The sequence below is a fragment of the Odocoileus virginianus genome, chromosome 27 (genome assembly GCF_023699985.2).
Source record: "Odocoileus virginianus isolate 20LAN1187 ecotype Illinois chromosome 27, Ovbor_1.2, whole genome shotgun sequence".
NCBI classification, from domain to species: Eukaryota; Metazoa; Chordata; class Mammalia; order Artiodactyla; family Cervidae; genus Odocoileus; species Odocoileus virginianus.
Genome location: NC_069700.1, coordinates 36,960,970 through 36,984,992, shown reverse-complemented (window position 1 = coordinate 36,984,992; position 24,023 = coordinate 36,960,970). Strand labels below are relative to the sequence as shown.

The following is a 24,023-nucleotide window of genomic DNA, read 5'->3' as shown; positions in this document are numbered from 1 at the left end:
ATTTTTTTTTTTTTTTGCAACATTTCTCTAAGTATAACATTATTACAAAATAGAAAGATAAAGATACTAAATAAGCTAAAATAAACTAAATGTCAACTATGATCATCAATTTAATGTTTGCTAATATGTATCATGTTATGTGTGAGTGAAGATACAATAATCAAATCATTGATGAACTAGGAGTCAAATTCGTACCACCAGACCACATTTTTCAGCTGATGATGACATAGTCAACATACTTTTCCTCTGATTTGGATTCTTCTGAGAGTGGTCATTTCACATATAAATTTACAACACTATGTAGTAACAAGAGCCCTTGTGTCTCAGATGGTAAAGAATCTGCCTGCAATGCAGGAGACCCGGATTCAATCCCTAGGTCGGGAAGAGCCTCTGGAGGAGGGAAGGGCAACCCACTCCAGTATTCTTGCCTGGAGAATTCCACGGACAGAGGAGCCTGGTAGGCTACAGTCCCTGAGTTTTCGAAGGGTTGGACACGACTGAGCGACTAACATTTCACATATAGTAACAAAGCCCAAATTAGAAGGAAGCTTAAATTAAAAACTGAAGGATTCAAAGACAGATTGCTTATGATGGAAAGTGAACAGAATAACTAAAGAGCTGGCAAAACTGAACTCATTTTTGAAAATGTTATTAATGATCTACAATAACTCCCTGCTCCCACAGTCCAACATTCTCTATTTGTTTATTCTGATGTATTTTTTACAGCATATCTTACCACCCAAGGTTTTATTATATGCTTTTTACTATTTTCATTGTCTGTCTTTCCAATAAAAAATAACTTATGAGTTGACTTTATTCATCCAGAATCCACAGCACCAAGGACAGAGCATGTGTTCAAGTCAATAGTTTTTAAATATACAAAGAAAGAAGGATTATTTACCCTGCTGTATTATACTACTGAACTGTTTTTAAAAAAGGAAGAAGAATGTTTACTCTTTTAAAGATGTGGTTGTGCAGGTACCCTTGCCATCTGCAGATGAATATCATTAGCTTAGGAAGCTTTGGAGATCTGCAACCAAGATTGATTCATATGTCTGTAGTCTCAGGAGCTCAGAGCACCTAATCACAAAGGATCCCTTGAATATATTGTACGTGCTTGAGTACTGTTAGAGAGAAAATTCCCAGAAGTGTCTTATGTAGCTCTCAGAATTTCTCTAAAATAATTCGTTCTCACAATAGTTTTTGAAATAAGTCCCAGGTTCATGGATATATCACTGCTTGCTAGATAAGATGTTTTCATATAGACAAGGAGAATCAGATAATTTTATTTCCTACAAAGTGGGCCCCAAAATACCACAAAATTCACCCAGTAACATTTTTTTATAAGAGAACAGTATTAAGATACATGTTAAAGAGAAAAAGTTTTTACCCAAAAAGTTGTTATTTTCACACAAGCAATTTTTAGTTTTTTGTTTAACATCACTTTCAGCCTTGGTCTCACTTTAGATAAGTATAATTGGGTATAAATACAATTTTATAATCTATTGTATCATTTAACATGATAAGATTAACATGTTCCATAAAATTAAGTAATCATTATAATTATAACTTTGTCAAGGTGATGCCATCAGATGCTTTGATTTTCTCTGATTGTTAGATATTAGGCTCTTTTCATTTTTCCCTAATTATTTTCCTACATAATATTTTTTTCTTCTGTACTATTTCTCTGGTATACATTTCCAGTTAGATAACTGAAAGGTTATGAAAAGTTATATGATGTGGATAAGGGTTTTCCAACCAAAATTGTACAAATTCACAAAACTAGCAGCAAAGTGTGAGCACGCCAATGGGTCTACAAGTGCCCTAAACATCAAATATTATATTTTTAACATTGTTAATCTATTACACATAAAATAGCACCTCACTCTTTATCTAATAGCCTTTAAAGATAAATTCAAACTTTGCAAAAAATTTTGTTTTTTTTATTTTATTTTAAGATACATCTGGGAGGGGAGGTGCCAAGAGGCATAATGTATTATATGAACAGCAAACAACAGCATGTCAAATCAAAAGGGTTGAGAATAACTTGTTGTAGAAAACCTGAGATTTGATAACACTGAAGTACCTATTACATAATTATATTTTTAGACACTTTTAGATTTCCCAGTTATCTCACTTTAAGTAGAGAAAATAAACATTCATACAGCTTTTCATGTCATTATTATGGATACTTTAATGTTAATTACTTGACATAAAAATAATAAAAATAATCCTACCCTATTTACAGTTTCTGGAGTCTTATCACTTGGCTCCTCAGGAATTTTAACAATGTATTTAGAGGTGTCACCCAACTGGGAGTGGGTTGGCAGTCTTCTGACAGTGGGGACAAATGTGAAGATCAGAGGTTTAGCTTCAGAATCACCAGAAGAGACCTATGAGACACGTAATAAATTAGACTTTCAGTCTTATCAAAGGTTTATCTTGACTTTACTTTCTACATATTATGGTATTTATCTTGCTTATTTTGATAAACTGCCTACCGTCCTGTGATCATGTGATGGTTGCCAAAGAGAACAGCTATTAAAGTATTCATCATGTGTCTGATCAATTTTTTTTATGAAAATACTTATCAGTGAAAGAAAAACAACCCCAGGAAGATCTTACTGTAGGACACAGCAACAGAAGAGTAGGTTGACAAGTTGAGCTTCTGGAATGCTACAAGTTAACAAGGATGAATGTCAGTTTCAACACAGACCAGATGCTGTGTTTGTGATGACCTCACAGAGGTCACGGACTTTCATCCGTTTAACCCTGAGTTAGCAGGTTCAAGTTGACTCATAATCACCAACCATGTGTGAAACTTTGGACATATACCATTAATGAGAAGGCTAAAATGTGAATGGAAAATTGAAAATGTACTTTCCTGGCTATCAACATACCAATGCCTCTTCTCAAGGATATACCTTCTCTTTCATTCATTCTTTATTCATTCAAAAATTATTTTGTTAAGTATTTGCCATGTGGCAGGCACTCAGGAGCTAGAGATACAACAGAAAACAGGGAACAGTCAATAGGTCTCTCACAAGGAGGAGAATGGTATGCACAGAATAGGAAGGGGAAAGCGATGATGGTTGGGTGCCTACCCAGTCTGGGAAGCTCCATAAAAGGCAGCACCTGGAACTGATGTCCTGGTGGAGAGGAAGAGAAGGCTCTCCCATGCTGAGGAAACCAGATAAGTGAAGGCATGGAAAACAACACTGTGTGTGGATCAAGCCTGGGTTTTGCCCTAATTACAATGAGAACCAAGTGATTGGGAATGACATCATCACGTCACAATGTCAGATGGGTGATGCTGGTCTTAAAACCCCAAGCCTGGTGATCAAGAAAGAAATCCAAAAGTGACAGATGGAGGAGTGAATGGAAAGATGGCAAGAGAAGATGGTACTGGAGATTTCTCTTTCAAGCAGTGGAATGCAGGAAGAGAGATGGAGAGAAGTTAGAGAGGAAGGTCTGGTCAAAGGGATGCCTCTGTTGATCTATAATGGGACAGACATGAAGACGTCTGTAGACTTGGGGGAAAAAAACAAAGCAACAGAGACTTCCCTGATGGCCCAAAGGTTAAGACTCTGCCCTTCCATTGCAGGGGACACAGGTTCAATTTCTGGAAGATCAATTAAGATCCCACATGCCGCACAGTGAGGTCAAAATATAAATAAATAAAAGTAAACAACAGAAAGAATATAGCTTCCTCTGTGAACAGAGAAAATGAAGATACAGAAAAGATCCCACTGTGGGGCACTGGGAGAAGTTGGAAAATGACAGGACTCATTTTGCATCTAAACCACATTAGTGATGCAATCAGCCCCATCTAGTCAAGGTGGACACTACCATGTTGCCCCCTCCCTGCTCGTCATAAGAAATGCAATGGTCCCAGCAGGCCCTCCCATGCTCCTCTCCCTTCTAGCCATGCCACCACTGTATGCCTTATCTCAACATGCCCTTTAACCCCGATCACATCAGCCCCTCAAGAAACCCAGCCATCCCTGCATCCCTGTGTGCCAGGTACACCCCTACTTTTGCTCCTTTCTTATAACTGAGCACAACCCTCTGAGGCCTTCCCAGAATAGCCCCCCCACTCATGCCCTCCACCTGCCTTTTGTCTGTAGAAAAACTAGTCAAAGAATAAATTTAATCAGAGAAACTAGAAAATGCAGACAAAAGGAAAACAGTCAAGCAAGACAAAATAATAATAGCTTAGCCAATAAACAAAGTCAAAGACATTTAGTTCTTCCTCAAGGACTATAGATAATATTCTGAGCCATGTTCTTTGAGCTGTTTTGCAGATACTGAAACCCTCACCAGGTGGTAGAAGTTAATTGTATGCTGCCTACAAGCACAAAGACCGCAGACCGGTTGGAACCAGAAGGTTAATGATGTGGAATCCAAATCACCTCACCACCAACGGATCAGAAGAATGTCTAGGAGCTGGCCACGCCCTACTCCTTGAACACTGACTCCTCGTGACCCTCTCCAGGGAGGGATGCACAACTTTGCGGGCACTGGCCTGCTGTGGCCCACTTTGCCTGACGAAGCATAAAAGCTATTCTTTCTCCTTCATCCAAAGCTCTGTCTCTACATTTCTGTTTGGCACCAGTGTACAGAGGCAGAGTTTCAGAAACACACACTTATCCAGCTCTTGGCAACTTCTCATCCTCCACTGTCTGGAATTCAGGCAGTCGTCACACAGCCCTGCACATCCTGAACCTCCTCCTCGCCTGCTGCAGCTCTAAGTAAACCACAGTCCCCTCTGAAGACTCTGCTTCCCAGGAGGTCCTCAATGACTGTTTGCTCTCACGCTAGGTCTAGAAGTAGGGTAAGTGTCCTCCTTGTGATCTTACAGCTTCCAGACCATTCTCTTCTTCCCTCACCCCTACAAACCTCCAAGTTCCAAGCTCCTGCCACGCACCAGTTAACGCCCTTCACTACCTACCTCTGCTTGTCGCAGTCATCTGCCCACAACCAAGTCAACCCCTTCTTTCTTTTAAGATTTAGTTCCAGTGTTAATTCCACTCCTTCTAACACTATATCTCACGGGTAATTTTTCTAGTAACATATGTCACTGACCTTTGCTCTTCTTGGCCTTCACATCCCTGGCAACAACCAATAGCCACAACCCTTCCATAATTTTGGAGTGTTTTCCTTCTCTGACCAACACTTCTTTTCTTTCCACATCATTCCTGTGGTTCTCTAACTCCAGCATTTCTGGGAACCCATCAAAATGGAAGTCTACCGATCCTTCCAGCAGTAAGTTTTCCCAGACTCCCTTTTTTAGCCAGTTTCAATGTCTGATACAACTACTCCTGTGGACACCCCTCCAATGTCTTGCCTTCTCTCATGTCATCATCCCCTTTGGGTAAATCATGGTGCTCATTGAATCTAACCCCTACCAACTCTACTCTGGCACCACAGAGGTAAATGCAGCTGGGGAAAAAGTTACAGGACCATGCTTGCTGGTTTCACTTAAGATTCATGGCTCTGAGCCTCAAGTAGGTCCTTCCACACTACTCTATAATCATACTATATTCTTTATTAGACTATGATCGCTTTACAATGTTCTGTCCATTTCTACTGCACAACGAAGTGAATCAGCTACATGCATACATATATCCCCTCCCTCTCTGACCGCCTTCACACTCCACCCCCGATCCCCCTCCTCTAAGTCATCACAGAGCACCCAGCTGAGCTTCCTATGCTCTATAGCACGTTCCCACTAGATATCTATGTTACCCAGCGTAGTGTATATATGTGGGCTTCCCAGGTGTCTCGGTGGTAAAAAATCCACCTGCCAATGCAGGAGATGCAGGAGACATGGGTTTGATCCCTGGGTCAGGAAGATCTGCTGGAGGAGGAAATGGCAACCCACTCCAGTATTCTTGCCTGGAAAATCCCTTGGACAGAGGAGCCTGGCGGGCTACAATCCATGGGGTCACAAAGAGTCAGACAAGACTGAGCACACATGTACACAGTGTATATATGATGATCCTAATCTCCCAATTCATCTCACCCAACTCTTCCCCCCATATGCACATGTCCGTTCTCTACACCTGCGTCTCTCTATTCCTGCCCTGCTTTTCTCTATCTGTAAGAGAAAAACAGATACCAGATATTAACACGTATATGCAGAATCATACTATACACTGATAGATTCAGAGCCCATTTACTCTCCCACACACATAGAAAGCTCACATCTTCTCTGCTTTCTGCAAACACCTGCATCCTCATCCCCATTCTCACTCTGAGCTAAAAACTCTGTTTCCCATTTCACTGAGATAATTGAAGCAAACAGAAGAGAACCTCCAAACCCCTCATCACAGCTTCTAGTCACCCACCTACATCTTTGTCCTTTTATGGGACCATCAGTCCTTCTACTCCACTCCTACTAAAACCAAACCTCACTTGATTACATTGCCTTCTATAATACTTTCATTTACTTAACAAGATTTATTAAATGCCCACCAGGTGCTAGGCTTTATTTTAGGGCTTGGCAATATGAACAAAACCTCTACCCATTCCAGTGGGAGGGAGACAGGAAGCAAAATAAATAAGAAAAAGGTAGAAATTTTCAATTGAGCTAAGTGCTATGAAGACTAGTATAATAATCCACAGGAGAAAAAATGATAGGTAAAACTTGGGTTGGCTATAATTTAAAGGAAAAACTTAGAATTTGCTGAAAAATTAGATGTGAGATGCAAGAGGCAGAGAACAGTCAAGACATACAAAGTTTTTGACCTGAATAACTGGAAGATATGCAATATTCTTCACAGAAGTGAGGAAAATAAGAGGTGGAACTGGTTTGAGAATAAAGATAAAATTTGACATGACAAAAAAATACATCCAAGAGGAAATGTGGGGATAGGAGAAAAGTTCAGAGGAGAGTCTGTGCTGGAGATAAAATGATTAGGGTTGTTAACCTATACATGACTTTGAAAACCATGAGACCAAATGAGATCACCAGGGATTCAGGCACAAACAGGAAAAAAGAGGTCCAAGGTTGAAGCATCCAGGCTCTGCCATTAAGTGGTGCAGTAGCTGAAGAAGAACTCATAAACGTGACATTGGATTTTAAGAGAAAAATAAGCCTTGAACATCATTGACAGCAATAAGAAAGAGACCAGACCATAAATAATAAAAGGATAGACAGGCTATTGTGAGAGTCCAGCCCAAATGTAAATCCAGGAATTTGTCATGAAAGCAATTTGCTTGGCTGTTGGATAATCTCTCCAGGGATGCTCAACTGCCTATCACAGGAACAGAGAAAGTGAATTGCAGCATTTATAGAACTGATGTTCAGAGGTGGTTTTGGCAGAAGAATGTTGTGAGTGTCAGGAAATTGAGGGTACCGATGAAAGAAAAGCAAAAGGTCAGCCAGGGAGTACACAGGGAAGAAAGGGGACCTCACACTAAGAGACTAGCAGGCTCTATGGCTGAGAAATCAGATTTGAAAGTATGGTAGGTGTTTGGGAGAATGGTGTGGTGTCACAAGATAGGATGCAAGAGAGAGTTTGAGATTCAGTAGTATGGTAAATCTAGCATAATAGTTCTAGGCTTATAACCAGGTACAGTTAGGATTAGGGTCTCTAGAAACAATGCATATTCCTTAAGGAATAAAAAATACACAGACCAACCCTTCTGAGCCAACTATCATTTTTCAATATTATTTTCTGCCTTTCAAAATAATTGTCATTATTCCTCCATAGCAGTCAGGTCACAATTCCCAGGTTGTGGCTTATCATCAGAAAACAACAAATCAATGGAGTTGAGCCTGAGTATTTGAGATGAAAAAACAGGAAGGGCACTGAGCCTGTGAAGGTCAAGGAACTGGGAGACAAGAATGCCGACAAGACTGTAATCATGACAACAAAAGCCACACTGGGACTGCAAGGCTGAGCTGGAGCAGGCAGTATGGTAACAGCACATGAGGCAAGGGTCAAGTGCCACCAGGAACAGCTGACACTCGGGACAGCAGACTGTTAATCAGATTTTTGTGTGTGTGAACACAAAATCAAATAAAGAGAACTAGATATCCTTGCAGCAGATTTCACCAAGTTATAGATGGTCTAATGAACTAACTCTGGACCACTTACTGCAGGATACAACTTTCTGGTAACCATTTTCCTGGGCTCCAAAATCACTGCAGACAGTGACTGCAGCCATGAAATTAAAAGACGCTTGCTCCTTGGAAGAAAAGCTATGACAAACCTAGACAGTGTATTAAAAAGCAGAGACATCACATTACCCACAAAGGTCCATATAGTCAAATCTATGGTTTTTCCAGTGGATGTGAAAGTTGGGCCACAAAGAAAGCTGAGCGCCAAAAATCGATGCTTTCAAACTGTGGTGCTGGAGAAGACTCTTGAGAGTCCCTTGGACTGCAAGGAGATCAAACCAGTCAATCCTAAAGGAAACTAACCCTGAATATTCACTGGAAGGACTGATGCTGAAGCTGAAGCACCTGATGCAAAGAGCCAATTCACTGGAAAAGACCCTGATGCTGGGAAAGATTGAGGGCAAAAGAAGGGAGTGACAGAGAATGAGATGGTTGGAAGGCATCACTGACTCAATGAACATGAGTTTGAGCAAACTTTGGGAGATAGTGAAGAACAGGGCAGCCTGGCATGCTGCAGTCCATGGGGTCACAAAGAGTCAGACACAATTTAGCGACTGAACAGCAAACCAGAAAACTAAGACAGCTCTGCCTTCTAGAAACAAAGCATATTCCTTAGGGCATAAAAATTACACAGCAAATCCTTCTGAGCCAACTATCATTTTTCACTATTATTTTCTGCCTTTAAAAATAATTGTCATTATTCTCCCATGGCAGTCAGGTCACAGTTCCCAGTTTGTAGCTTATCACCTAAAAAATAATAAAGCAATGCTCTCCTTTGTTGGAAGAGACATGAGATCCCTCATGAGATTCAGGGAGTCCAGTAGCCTTTATCAGTGATACACAATACAAGACACTTTCCAGAGGGATTTTTTTTCTAGGAAGGTTTCTTTACATGACTAATCTCATCAATATCATGATAGATGGAGAGAGGTTTTAGCAAGGAAATCACTGAGGGTAGCTCAGATAATTTATCACAGAATTTCATTTGGGTAAGAAATAAAGATAGTCCTTTAAGAGTCAAAAAAGAGGTGAAACTGACTTTGTCCTCAGGCCCTGTAGGCCTGTTCTCATCTCCCCACAGAATGATTACAGGTCTACTTTAGGTTCTATCTAGATGAAATTTAAACACTAATGTATGAAAGACTTCAACTCACTTCCCTGTGGTTACAAAATATTATCACCTTTATTAACAATAAGTGGTTTTACTTTCTAAAGCACATACAATGACAAAAATTTACTTCACCCAAAGCCTTGCTACATTAAGTTCCCAAAATACAAATAGAACGTCATTACTGATGAATCATAAACTAATGACTTTTTAAAGGTTAATAGCTACAATTTTAGTGAATAAAATGGAAATGTAGTACAATAAACACAAATGCTTCGATGAATAAGGTGTGCTTTTAGAATGATGCCCTCAAAGGAATTTCTAAAAGTAACCATATGTTGACAATGAAAGCAACTGAAAATAAGTAAAATAATTTCCATCTACTTTATTGCTGTATTTTCCTATAAATAGCCCTAGCCTACATAAAATTTCTTCACCAGGTAAAGAGAACATTTTTTGAGAATTTTTAGTTGAACCAATACATAATATCATCAAGAATAACATTAAAAATGGAAAATCCAATAGTACTAAAGGCTTATTCATCTTCCTAGGTTACTGTCAGAAGAGCACAGATAAATTCCTGTCCACACATTTAACCTCAGATCAACCTCAAAAAGGGGCAATGGTTTGGTATTTGCTTTTAAGCTGGGAGTACAATGTTGGCATGTGGCTTTTTTCATCACATTTCCGTACCATCTTCTTATTCCTACCAAGGATGCAGAGTTTTTGCACAGAATTTAGTTGGAAAGGATTTGAAATTACACTAGCTACTCTATACAACAGGCTGGTTGACTGTTGAATCCCTTACTCAGGAAAGAAAAAGAAAAATTTTGCTGTTTACTGCATACCGTGGCCAAGTTCCAAAGAGCCCAGAAATGAATCGCTATGGTGATGAAAAATCATTTTCCACACAAAGCAGAAACAGATGCATGTTAATATCATTGCACTGGTTAAATGCCAATTAACACTTTCCTTTGTCAGCGTTGTTTAAAAACACATCTCAGTTCTTATCCTTGGGAAACTAGTTTAATAATAGAAATTAGAGCTGAAAGGATGAAAAGCTTTCCCTAAATATGGTTTCAAGCACTTGAAACTCTGAGACTGTCACCTTCTCACCGGCCAGCCAACTAATAATTTAAGAAACTGTTTCCTCCATGCCATGCAGGCTACTATTTCTTTGCTCAGTTTCCAGTAGCAATGCCTTCCTTCCTTCTCTTTCCCTAAACGTTCTCTTCTTCTGATCTTGACACCCACACTCACAGATGGCCACTAGCCTCTTGTTGAGAAGAGAAAAGACAGGGTGTCAGCACTCACACTGCACCAAGGACCATCCTCAGCATCTTCTTCGGTTGCCAGCAAGCAGCTTTGCTCTATCTGCTCATCCTTTCCACTAACTGCCTAAAACATTTCATTTTGACATAGTCAAATTTATCTACACCCAGGCATCTCTCTCACAAACCCTCTTGCAGCAAACACCACAGTGCACAGCCTTTCAAAGTTCTCGAGAGCAGGAAGGAAAGCCTTCCTTTTACCTGGGGTGTGGTCTGCACGCTCCCTGCTAAGACGCACGAGTTCATTTGGAAGTAATTGTTCCCGCGGTCCCTCGGAAGCCCCTGGGTTTCTGGAAGCATTGATTCATCCCATAAGGGAGTGAGCAAACCAACGAGTGAGGTGGGAAGGGAGCCGCTCCCTGAAACAACACACACACACTCGCGGGGAGAAAAGAATTCTAAAAAGAGGTAACGTGGACTCCTCCCTGAGCAGAGGGATTTTTGTCAGCTCCAAAGGGCAGATTCATGTTCAGACAGTGTTTAGATTTGGAACTTCAGGAGAGGTCAGATTGACTGCTGAAATGGAGCCAGCAGAAGTTAAAAAAAAAAAAATTGCCACCTATACGCATTTCCCCTTTCTTTTCATGCACATAGTCCAATTAAACATTCTGCAAAAAGAACAGAGGAGCCAGATTGTACAGCTACAAGAAGCTGATTGAAGGGCCCTCACAGCTGACAATCTCAGCAATCAGTTGGTCACACTCACTGAGAACATTTAGAGGCACAAATACACGCAAACACGGAGTCTAAATACAGAACAAAACACACAGCGATTCCTTCATAAAATCAGTAGCTTTAATTCCTGGTCCTTGGCATGTACGTAGTGAGCAATGCTACAAGCATCGGTAGTGACTGAAGTCTTGCTATTAACCAAATTTGCTCTCAAATAGAGCTTGGAATCAAAAATCTGTCAAAACAACATTCCAAGGTTCCTGGAAGACAGGGAGTGTCCCGACTGCAGAAAACTTCAAAACTTTACACGTGGAATTGATTGGCGTTTTCCGTTTTTGTACTTCTATTTTCTGAGTATTGATTTTTCTCCAAATCCGTAATATCTGTATTTGTGCTTTGGCGATGAAAGTTGTTCTGTTGCAAGAGCTGGTTATAGACCAAAAGCTCTGGGAAGGAATGAAGGAGTTATTTTAGGGACCTAGATTATACCACTTAACATTTTCCCTGCTTATCAGAAGCCCGAATTTGTGGAAACACTACAAACAAGTAAAACAATTGTCGAAAGTGATGCTGTTAGCATCACTGGGGAAACTACTCCAAATAACCTAGTACTTTTTCTTCAGGCAAGGCTTTATCGGGGCCCCTGCTGCAGCGGTGGGGAGGAAAGCAAATGACAAGTTCCTATGTTTGCTCTCTCCCCGAGGGGTGAGCTTCCTCACACTGGGAGAGGGTACGGGTGTGTCCAGGGATTGGGCCAGTGGGCTGGCTTAGGTGGTTTGCCCACCCCTCTGGTGGTGTTGCCTTTTCCTACTGTTCACGGGGTTCTCAAGGCAAGAATACTGACGTGGTTTGCCATTCCCTTCTCCAGTGGACCACGTTTTGTCAGAACTCTCCACCATGACCCGTCCGTCTTGGGTGGCCCTACCTGGCATGGCTCATAGTTTCATTGAGTTAGACAAGGCTGTGGTCCATGAGATCAGATTGGTTAGTTTTCTGTGATTGTGGTTTTTTCAATCTGTCTGCCCTCTGATGAATAAGGATAAGAGACCTATGGAAGCTTCCTGATGGGAGAGACTGCCTGTGGGGGAAATTGGGTCTTGTTCTGATGGGCAGAGCCATGCTCAGTAAATCTTTAATCCATTCTTCTGTTGATGGGCGGGGCTGTGTTCCCTCCCTGTTGTTTGACCGGAGGCCAAACTATGGTGGAGGCAATGAAGATGATGGCGACCTCCCTCAAAAGGTCCAACAAAGGTCTGTCTAGTCAAGGCTATGGTTTCTCCAGTAGTCATGTATGGATGTAAGAGTTGGGCTATAAAGAAAGCTGAGTGCCAAAGAATTGATGCTTTTGAACTGTGGTGCTGGAGAAGACTCTGCAAGGAGATCCAACCAGTCCATCCTAAGTTAATCAGTTCTGAATATTCATTGGAAAGACTGATGCTGAAGCTGCAACTCCAATACTTTGGCCACCTGATGTGAAGAGCTGACTCGTTGGAAAAGACCCTGATACCAGGAAAGACTGAAGGTGGGAGGAGAAGGGGCTGACAGAGGAAGAGATGGTTGCATGGCATCACCAATGAGATGGACATGAGTTTAAGTAAACTCCGGGAATTGGTGATGGACAGAGAGGCCTGGCATGCTGCAGTCCATGGGGTGGCAAAGAGTCAGAGCTGACTAAACAACTGAACTGAACTGATGGTGCTGCATGCAGAAGGTATGTGCAGTACTCTGCTTTTGCTCCTGACACCCAGGTTTTTTGATCTCAGCTCTTCAGAAATGGTAGTTGGGTTTTTTGGCTTCTTTGTATCTTTTGTCCAACAATTGTCCCAATTGCACATACAGACAGTTATGTTTAGTACTATACAGCTTCTTTAATGATCTAAAATTTTAATGTGAATACTGTATGACATCAGAAAATAAATTATGTGCCTTTTTAAACCCACTGCAATGTTGTGAAGTAATTAGCCTCCAACTAATAAAAATAAATGGAAAAAAAAATTATGTGCCTTTTTCTATGCAAGGTATATTTATAGATGCTCAAGAGACTATACTGCCCTCTTGCCCTCAAAGAGCCTACAGTCCAATTGAGAATATAAAACAGTTGTATGAATAGAAAGATGCAAAGTGAAAAAGAAAAGAAAAAAATCCCATACTTCAGTTCTCAAAGTTGATACATAAATCACTTGAAGATCATGTTAAAATGCAGGTTCTTAAATATCCTGTGATAAACCACAATGGAAAAGAATCTGAAAAAGAATGTAGATATACATATAACTGAATCACTTTGTTGTACAGCAAAAATTAACACAGCACTGTAAATCAGCTATATTTCATAAAATATTTTTAATGCAGTTTCTGACTGAGGAGGTCTGAGGTGTGGTCCCAGATCTGACATTTCCAACGAGCTCCCAGTGGGGCCTACCTCCTAGTCTGTGACAATATGAATAGCAAAGACTTAGAGGAACCTTTGGAGGGCGGTGAGATCACAGTCATCTGGGGTAAGTAGTTCAAGGACAAAGAAACGTTCAGGCTGGACTTAGAAGAACTGGAGCTTTCCTGGTGGCTCAGACGGTAAACTGAGAGAGACCCAGTTTTGATCCCTGGGTCAGGAAGATCTCCTGGAGGAGGGCATTGCTACCCACTCCAGTATTCTTGCCTGGAGAATTCCATGGACAGAGGAGCCTGGCAGGCTACAGTTAATGGGGTCACAAAGAGCCAGTCGTGACTGAGTGACTAACACTTTCACTTGGCAGAGTAGGTGAGTGAGACCTCTGAAGATGAGGCAGAATAGCCCTTATTTCAGGCACAGAGAAAAGCTTGAGCAAAGGCCCCTATCAGACCAGCAGTGAGCAGCAGCGAAAGTCACTCGGTCGTGTCCGACTCTCTGCGACCCCACAGACTACACAGTCCCTGGAATTCTCCAGGCAAGAATACTGGAGTGGGTAGTCTATCCCTTCTCCAGGGGATCTTCCCGACCCAGGAATCAAACTAGGGTCTCCTGCATTGCAGGTGGATTCTTTACCAACTGAGCTTTGAGGGAAAGCCACAGCGTGGGCTGCAAGGCACGGGGCCGGGGAATTAGATAACCCACTGGCTGGAGGACCCTGGGTGGGGTGGTCACGGGACCTCTCAAAGGCTCAGTCCTCCACCAGAGAAACATGGACCAGAATAGTGCGTATTTCACAGGGCTCGCAGGACAGTGCTGATTAAATTCAACATGTAAAGCTCTGTACCGGGCAAATAACGTGTGTTACTCAGTGGAACCCAGGTCTCCTGCACTGCCGCAGATTTTTTTCCCTTTGAGTCACCAGGGAAGCCTGGCAAATAGCTTACATCAGAATAAAGGCAAGTAAGGCTACAAACATAGGTTCAACGTGGATCATCAGAGATCTTTTTTTAATATACCATTTTAACCTTTACAAAGTGTACAGTTTAGTGAGCACATTAAGGACACTTACGTTACTGTGCAACCATCACTACTAATCATCCACAGAATTTTTTTCATTTTGTCAAACTGATGTTCTGTTCTGATTGAGCAATAATTCCCCATTCCTCACCCCGCCCCCACCCCCAAGTAACCACTAGTCTACTTTCTACATTCAGATTCATTTCTCCTCTTCTCTGTAGCTCATCAGACATCTTGAATTAAGGTGTTTTGATGTTATTCAGTATGGAATAGGAACAAAGATTTAGGTATATAAAAATGTATATATTGGGTTGATCAAAAGTTTCATTTGGGTTTTTCCATAGCATCTTATGGAACGAACCTTTTGGCCAACCCTGTATATGTACGTGATTTTCCTTGAGTCATTTTGCAACATGAGAAACAATGACATTAATCCATTATTTTCCTATAAACACATGTATGTATATAATATATATATCATCATATATGTATATACCATATATATATAAAAATCTTAATTCCTAATCCCTACTGAATAGGGTAGCCTTAACAAATCCTAGAGACCACACTCATCTCCACGTTCTGTCCTTTGTCAATGGTTCATAAGTTTATTCCACATGAATTGAAACAATCAGGAAGCTCTTTTCCAAAGTCTCATTCTGTCCTTTCCCCTCTGATCTTTCCTTTTTCTCATTCCCTCTCCCAAGCAGAAAACAATATTTAGACATATTGGTATGATCATATTTTGGAGAGGAAATATGTTATCCCCTATCCTTTGCCCTATTTGAATTTTTCCTTGAGTCATTTTACAACATGAGAACCAATAAAATTAATTCACTATTTTGCTATTTTTCTCTGTGTCTTATTGGGAACTTTCCTTTAATCATTCCCTTTCCCTTGTTTTATTAATAATTGTTGGTGTTATAGAGTATTTCTTCTATTGATAGAAGACATAATTTTACTTAAAAAAGCATAATAGCCATGCATTATAGTAGCATGCTTCAGTCATCTGGCTAGTAGCTACATACAGCCTCCCAGAGCACATGTATTTAGAACAATTTCCATAGAAACCATCCTCAGTGGAATAGAAAGTGATGGCACCTCATCAAAAAATAGGCCTCTGTTGTGGATGATGAAGACCAAGTGAATTACTGACACAGGATCAAGGCTGGGAGGAGGGGAGAGTCTAGCCTCCAATCACAACTACTTTTTTCTAGAGATAAGAAGGTCACCTAGGGTCTGCCTAAGACCACGAAGCATTTCACAAACATAGAGTTTTAATGATGTCTCTCCTACTAAAGAACACAAACTGTTCTTCTGAATAATCGATTCCCAAAAGAAAGTAAAGTTTGTTGAAATTTGCAACCAGCAAATACAATCCAAAATTCTCTTTAAAATCTGGCATTACTGATGGCTGAAGTAGGGCATCCTTCCCACTTCTTACTACACAGATATTACTGCAGTACCTTCCAGCCAAAAGACCCTTAAGGCATTGCTTTTAAAACAAACCGTATAGAACAAATAGCCTCTCTTCCTGACACGAGAAACAAATTTGAGAAAAAATAGACATATCCAGAAAAGTTTGCAAGGAAATATGTAAGTGATCAAACAGATGAAGCTCTTCATAGCAGGAGCTTCTATTGCACTTCTTCACAGCAGGTGCTACTACTAATATATAGCCAGATACTACTATATATATATACTTATATATACTAATATATACTACTATTAATATATAGCCAGACTTCCCTGGAAGTCCAGTGGTTAAGACTTTGCCTTCCAGTTCAGGGGGTGCAGCTTTGATCCCTGGTGGGGGAGCTAAAATCTCACATACCTCACAGCCAAAGAACCAAAACGTAAGACAGAAGCAATATTGCAACAAATTCAATAAAGACTTTAAAAAAATGATATGGTTATATGTATAGTGAATTCTTTAATACCTGGTTCCCTAATTGGAATGAAAGCACTAGAACACTGGGAAATTTCTATTTTCTTCTCTGCTGTGTCCCCAGCATCTAATATAGGAACTATCACATAGTGGAGGCTTGATAAATGTCCATTAAATAAATGAATGACCATGTGCATTCATGAGAACTGTATGGAGGTTTCAGAGAGGGCAAGAGAGATGTCTGTGTTCAAGGAATACACAGTTGTTAGGGAACCATTGACTGAAACCACCTGCCTTGGCCAAGCACAGTGAAAACCGTTTCCCTGAGTTGCTTCCCATCAGCAGGTATCCTGATAAAGAAAACGCCACGGCTACAGAACAGTAACCAGGGTAATTTGGAAGGGGCAAAAAGGAGGGAGGAGACACTAGCCCATAATATGTCCTACCAACCTCCCAGAATCCTTTGCACTGATTTCTATCTTGGCTGAGAGACACACCACCAGGAAGGAACCCTGAGTCAGACCAAATACGGGCCAGGCGAGATGACTGGCGAGAGACAACCTGGAAACTAACCCCGTAACCTGGAAACTAACTAACGCCATTCTCCTGGGTTCTCTGACCCTGCTGCTCTCCGCCCGCGCGCGCCTTCCCAATCGTATCTCTTGCTTTGTCAGCGCTTCTGTCTCCTGGGACAGCTCATTTCTGTGTTTAGACTAGAGCCCACCCTCATGCCCTGGAAGGGCGCCCCCTTCCGGCAACACAGTGGCAGAGGGCCATGGAGAAATAAGAGTGATTTAATCACTGTATAATTTTGCTTCTTTGAAGATAGATCAGCTATAAAAACACAAACACCCAGTGCCAAAGCTGTGAATGTTTTAAGAATGTATGGAAGGAATCAGCATCCAAAGGGTGTGTGAGGGGCCGGGGTTCTTAGAGGAAATGGAGAAGCTTCTCTGGTCTAGATCATTCCTCCCAGTCTTGGCTGCCGTGGCCTGTCACCCTGGCCACCTCACACGCTCCACCCACTCCTCACAGAACAGATTGTATCCTACATACACTATGTATAAATACACCACTTAACGAGTTTTATGTGATGCTATTCTTGGTGCTTAATATAGATCATCTCTTGAATTTCTCACAACAAGCCAGCAAGAGAATTATGATGTCCATTAGATGAGTAAGAAAAATGAGACTCAGGGAGATTGAATTACTTGCTTAACCAGCATAAGATGCAATCAGATTTTAATCCTGGTCTGCCTGGCTAGAACCCAGGTTCTCATGGACTCTTATTTGCTAACTGCCTCTGCTAGCCTTAGCTTAGAAATACTCATTTACAGAAAAGTCATAAGGCAGGTTCAGGAATCAGTAGCCAGCACAAGATTTTGTTTTTAACAACATTCAAGAGAATTGGGCTCAGATGAACATTTTCTCCAAGCCTCCATTATTCATTACCAAAATGTGGCTGGCTACACACTGACTTTTCTACCTTTCATCACTGCTATTCTCTTACTGTTCCTATGTAGTTCTATATAAAAGGAATGCATCATTATTTTGCAACACACATAACTTTACATTGGAAATGAGATAACAGCAAAAAGTCAAATTGTATTGGTACAAATGCTAAAGCTATCTAAATTTCAATAAGGATAGTGCAGCACAGACTCAGAAAAATATTGTTGAATGATTAAATCTGTTTATGACAAGTATTTCCTTATATCTATAAATAATATCTATCTTCAAAAAATATCTAATGTGTGATCTCCAATATTTTATACCTTCAATATATTAATTCTAATAAATAATATTTATTTTTGATAATATCTAAGGTAATGTGGGAGCCCTGGCTTATGGTCTATAACCATCAATGTATTAATTCTGCCAATGGAAAAAATGAAACGTGGAATCAGATTCCAATCATAAATCTACTAATTATTAGCCGATGAAAGCATGTTAGTTACTTTAATTCCAAGAACTTGTGTTTCTCCATCTATACAATGGGCATAATAAAGGCATCCAAATCTCAGAGGGTATGAATATGAAAATTAAAGACATATTTCATATGTCTCATGACATATAAGACCCAATGTTGGGCCCCACACAAAGCAACCACGCCATAAATGTTAATTTCTCTCTTTCTTTCTAGGACAGATGAAATGTATAAGGTTTAACAAAAATCTCCAGTGGATACAGTCTCAGAATATTCCTGTATTTTCTTGCAGTACCCTCTGTTTTCCTCTTAATGTGTTCACTCCTAAACAGGAAGGCATGTTTTAATCATCTTCATCCTTGTCACTGTCATCCTAAATATCTTTTACAAACCCTCTGACTTGCACACAATTGTTGAAGACTGGATTCACCACAAGTTCCAGAACACTCCAGAAGCACGTTAATAGACCCAACATTCAAGGCTCCTTCTCCTACAGAATCAATCACAACTTGGACAGAAGGTTTGTCCTGAATGAAAGTGCATATGCAGAGTAATTGGCTGAAAAGATGCCAGTGAATCAAAGCACATTGGGATGATCTTTCTCTTTGATTTTAGGTTTGACACCATAATTTCCGCAGAGGCAAAAACCAGCTGATGGCTACAGTAGCCAACATATTCCCCCAGGATGGGACGTGTCCTGGGACCAACACTGCCGAGTAGTCTTCTATGAAGACAGTAACTAATGATGGCTTTTTAAATCACAACTGCATCCCTGGTACTTAACCTTGAGTAGACACTAAATGTTTGTTTGTTGGATGAATTAATTAATAGGGCATGCCTACTCTACAGAAAAGAAAAGGTCAGAAACAAAAGTGTTAGGGGTCAAGAGTAAAGAAATAGAAAAGTAAAAGCAAAGCTTTTCTCCCCACGACTGATCTCATTAGAGGTAAGACAGGAGCTACTGTAATTTAACCTTCCACTGTCACTTGTCTGACTACATCACATTATATAATAGAATGTTTCCTAGGTCAGAAATGGCTAGCATTTCAAAAGTGGGATGTTAAGAGGCAATACATGAGAAAATACAAGGAAAACGTATTTCTTAAGTGTCTTCTCTATGTGCAATGAAGTACTACACAGCAGGCAAGAAGGAAAAATCTCAAGTTAATAAAATAGATCATTTCAAAGTACCTTATACATCATGAAAAGGAAACTGAAAATAGCAACTATTTACCCCATAAAAAGAACACTGTACCTACTTTTCAAATTTGTCCAAAAATTAAAATAACGAGACTATTAAAAATTTGCAATGGCTTCCTCATTTCCATAAGGAAACTAGATTACCTAAATGCACAGGGATTTGGGATACTTAAATGAAATGATATATGAGACATTTCCACCATACGATAAACTCTCAGAAATGATCAGTTGTTGTTTTACCTGTAGGCGTGCCCGAAGTAACTAGCAATCTGACATTAAGTATACATTTAAAACCAAGAAATGTCAGTTCTGTAGTCATTTTAAGATTTCAAAAAATATACTATTACTGAATATATAATCCTAAGTGCTTTTCTTTAAAATCAGTGTTTTGAGTTCTTTTTTTTTTTCCCTCTGATCAACCTTTACTATTTTTTCTTGCCTTTAGATTTTTACATCTGTATAGACAGTGAAACTCTCTTCCCACTAATGATTTTGCTCCCTGATGAGTCTGCATGGAAAGGCAAATCTACTCCCTTCAAATCTGCCTATTCTTATAACCAGCAGATTCTAACCAGAAACACTTTTCAAGAGTTTTTCTGGTTTTAAATACCATCGTACTATTTTATTCTAAAATCAAACTATAGGGTTCCTGGTAGAAATATTTTAAGAATCACTTCTCAGTATTTTGAAAACACATATTGACATGAATAAATCCGGTTACCTGGAAAGGTTAAGGATGCTGTAAGGCTGTCTTCTGTAAGTCTTAGATCCCAATAGGCTGCCCACGTGCATGGGTGCAATTACATGTATATATAGAGATTTTTTTCAGATCAACATGTGACTGTGTAGGCGATAAGTGAGCCTTCAAACTATGCAAAAATAAGTTCTAGAGGTTCTAATGACATTCAGCTGAACAGTCTGTAGGCATTAAGGAATCTGAGATACACAAAAAATCATTATTCCAGTGCAGAGTTATTAAAATGTGTTGCTGTAAAAAGAGAATGCCCTCTTTCTTTCTGGAGACATTTACTAAGGACCATAAAGTATCATTTCAAGGCTCTCAACAAGCTTACCATAGAAAATGCAAAACAAATTTAATATTTTCAATTTCACTTTAAATTTTTTTAACTATTTTTTCTTTAAAAACTGACATAGGAAAAAATCAAACAAAATGGATTCCTCTTCAAAACAGAATTTTAGGGAAAGAGGAATGAATAATCACTAAGTACCCTTAACAATTCCTATGAAAATGGATGTAGGATTTTTATCTCAGAAAATAAAACCTCTGTGGACTCTTGCCAACTCATTACTTTTTAAAGAAATTTGGCTTTTCCAGACTCTTAACCATGAGCTCAGCAGCCAGACTGCAGGGCTTGGGTCAGAACTCTGCCACTAAATAACTGTGTGTGGCTTTACACAGATGACTCAATTATCTCATCTGCAAAATGGGAATAATCAGAGTAATTACCCCACGGGATGCACATAAACCCTTAGAACAGCATTCAGCATGGCCTAAGCAATCCATAAATAGTCACAGTTACAATCAAGCATTGCTAACAATAGAATAACCATGTAGACTTTAAATCTGGTGGCTCAGATGGTAAAGAATCTGCCTGCAATGTAGGAGATCTGGGTTCCACCCCTGGGTTGGGAAGATCCCCTGGAGGAGGGCATGGCAACCCACTCCAATGTTTCTGCCTGGAGAATCCCATGGACAGTGGAACCTGGTGGGCTCCAGTCCACGGGGAGGCAAAGAGTCAGACACAACTGAGCAACTAAACACAGCACATAGATTTTAAATAGCTAATCCATTTTTTCCAACCTTCCTCCACCCATTCTCACATCCCTTTTCCAACACTTCTAAAGAATGAGTGGCCTCTTACTGCTCAGATCATTGACTTTTTTCTGAACGTCTGAGTTATAGACATTGTTGGCTCTTTTCACGGTCAAAGAAGTCTTCCTCTGGGCCTCTCAGAGCCCTCCTCACCTGGTTCATCCCCAGTCTCTCCTCTGCGTCTCCTCCTCCAGAAGAAAGAGCCCGGAGACTCAACGCTTCCTCTTGCCTCTGCCTGACTGTCTCCATCCAGAGGCTGCCCTCAGCTCTCACGGTTTCAAGCCCCACCGACACCTCCATCACGGCCATCTCTCCCTGGCCCCAGCTCTCCTCTCTGATATTTGATCTGAGTGCCAGAGAGCAAGTGGCTGGACTGGGGGCCTTGGCCAGTGGGGGTTTAAGGCCCAGCTCTGCCATTTGTGAGCTGTATGACTTTGATCAGTTTCTTCCTTTCTCAAAATCCCCATTTCCTCATCTATAATAGATTGTTTAGAACATCTACTGCATAGGCTCCATTCAACAATACAACAGATGTAAACATTTGACATTAGTTCCTGGTCCACAGAAAGAGCTCAATATTCAGGGAATAGGGATGGAGGAACTGGGGAGATGTGATTAAAAGTTACAAATGAAACTATGAGATGAATAAGTTATGCAGACACCTTACAAACTTGAAACTAGAAGATGAGTAAGTTATGCAGACCTAATGCACAGCACTGTGATTAAAAACAATACTATACGTTTCAAAATTGCTATGATACTAGGTCATAAATATTCTAAGAATAATTTTGTGACCGTAAAAAACAAAAGTTAGATAAGTATTAACATTAACATTCGATTGAATATGTCCAAAATCTTCTATCATTTTCCACTCATATGTCAAATAATTCTTCTTCTTCAAAATTTCTAAAATGTTTTACTGCCACCATTATTTTCAAGACACTACATTTTAGGATTTTTATTATTTTCTCTCATTTGTTTCCATCATCTTAAGGAAAATACGGTAATATATTCTTCAGTTGTGATAAAAAGAATTTTTTTTACCTGTGTATGTAGCTGCCTAGTTTAAATGTTAAATTCTGCAGCCTCCCTTACCTATAGGTGTGGCCGTGTGATTAATCTATGATCAGTGAGATGTAATTAAAAGTAAGGCTCCTTAAAATTGTGTGACATGCCCTTCTTTGTCTCATTTTTCATCCTTCTGTCTGGAATGTGGATGTGATGGATAGATCTCTAGCAGCCATAAAAGACCCTGATAAGAACCACATGAGACCCATATGAGACCTTTTAAGCTTCACTCCAAAAACGATAGAATAATTCATGAATTGGCAGGAGGAGCCCCCAATCAAGGTCTGGGCCAACAACCTCTGAACTTTTTTTTAAGTAATATGAGAGAGAAATAAAAGTTTACTTTGAGGTGTCTCTCTTGTCTACAGTGAGGTCTGATCATAAGTGAATTAAGAACATTTTGATTGGATTTTCTCTGACATGCGCCCACCCGCTTCTAGCCAGGCCACTTTCCTCACACTCTCCCACTCACTTTAGTTCCCTTTTGCCTGTGATCTTCTAACCCCCAGGGTCTCAGGTGTGCTCAACAAAGCAGTCCAGAGCCAGCAGGAGCCTATAGTTGATTTTTCTCCCTCTTATCCAAATGTTATAACATTCCTCTTCTGTTACCCATCATCAGCTATTGCCACAGGATAACCTCGCCTCTTGGATTATGTGTAAGTAACCAGGGGTTGCAGGTTGGGTTCTTCAGAAACAGATCCTGAGATAAAGTTTAGGGTATCAATTATTTATGAGGGATCCACACCCGTGAGAGAGATGAGGCAGAAGCAGGACTGGGCAGAGGGAGACACTGAACCGTATGTGAACCTCATGGAGCCTGGCTGACTACGTAGGGAGCTCGGGAGTGGGTATCATCACGAGAGCATCCCGCATCCAGCCAAAGGGGCCAGGCCTCCGCCGCATGTCCTCAGCAAGACGTCACTGCAGGAGGGGAAGACCCTGAGCGCGCTGACAGGTCTGCCTCCACACTCCACGCACTTGGCAGCAAGACCTCTGTGCCTTCTGTCTGAATTCCATGCTTCTCTTCCGGAAACACCAATCTTAAACCAACAAGTGTTTGACAAATCTTCACAGAAAACTGCCTTAAAACTTACTTTGTGTCTAACCTAAGAAACATAATCAGTATGAAGTTCCCGAGATGAAGCCCCTCACCCCCGAAAAAAAGGGTATTTAGAAGTTCCTTTATAAGAAAAGGTCTTTATAAAACTTTTTCCTTCCGCTTCCTGGAATCAACACTGACTTCGCCAAAGCTTTAAATCCCTTATGTTGCAGAACATGCCTTTTTCACTTAATTCCTCTGAAACCTCCCACAACGCTGGATGCCACCAGGGTCCTCCCAAAACACACCCGTCTGAAGGAGAAGCACGTGGGTCCAGCCGCCTCTCCGTGCTCCTACGAGCGAGCCCGTGCTGCTGGGGACGGTCTTCCCAGGAGGACAGCCTAACATGCACCTGGAGATGGTGA

At 40.6% G+C, this 24,023-nt stretch overlaps 1 protein-coding gene across 22 annotated transcripts in view; it reads right to left on the bottom strand.

Moving 5' to 3' along the window:
* MLIP (muscular LMNA interacting protein) overlaps positions 1-24,023 on the bottom strand; it is a 299,319-nt gene that overhangs the window by 148,485 nt on the left and 126,811 nt on the right. For 4 of the 22 annotated variants that reach the window (XM_070456675.1, XM_070456680.1, XM_070456681.1 and 1 more), the window contains exons 1-2: positions 10,769-10,999; positions 2,238-2,393 (exon numbers count right to left, since the gene is read on the bottom strand). The exons of 6 other annotated variants lie outside the window; for them this stretch is intronic. In XM_070456675.1, the coding sequence (XP_070312776.1) occupies positions 2,238-2,393; positions 10,769-10,867 (255 nt within the window). In that variant the 5' untranslated portion in view covers positions 10,868-10,999. Of the gene's footprint in view, positions 1-2,237; positions 2,394-10,768; positions 11,013-20,378; positions 20,491-24,023 lie in introns of those variants that run through there. 12 more of the 22 variants (XM_020909994.2, XM_070456688.1, XM_070456686.1 and 9 more) reach the window with 9 other exon arrangements.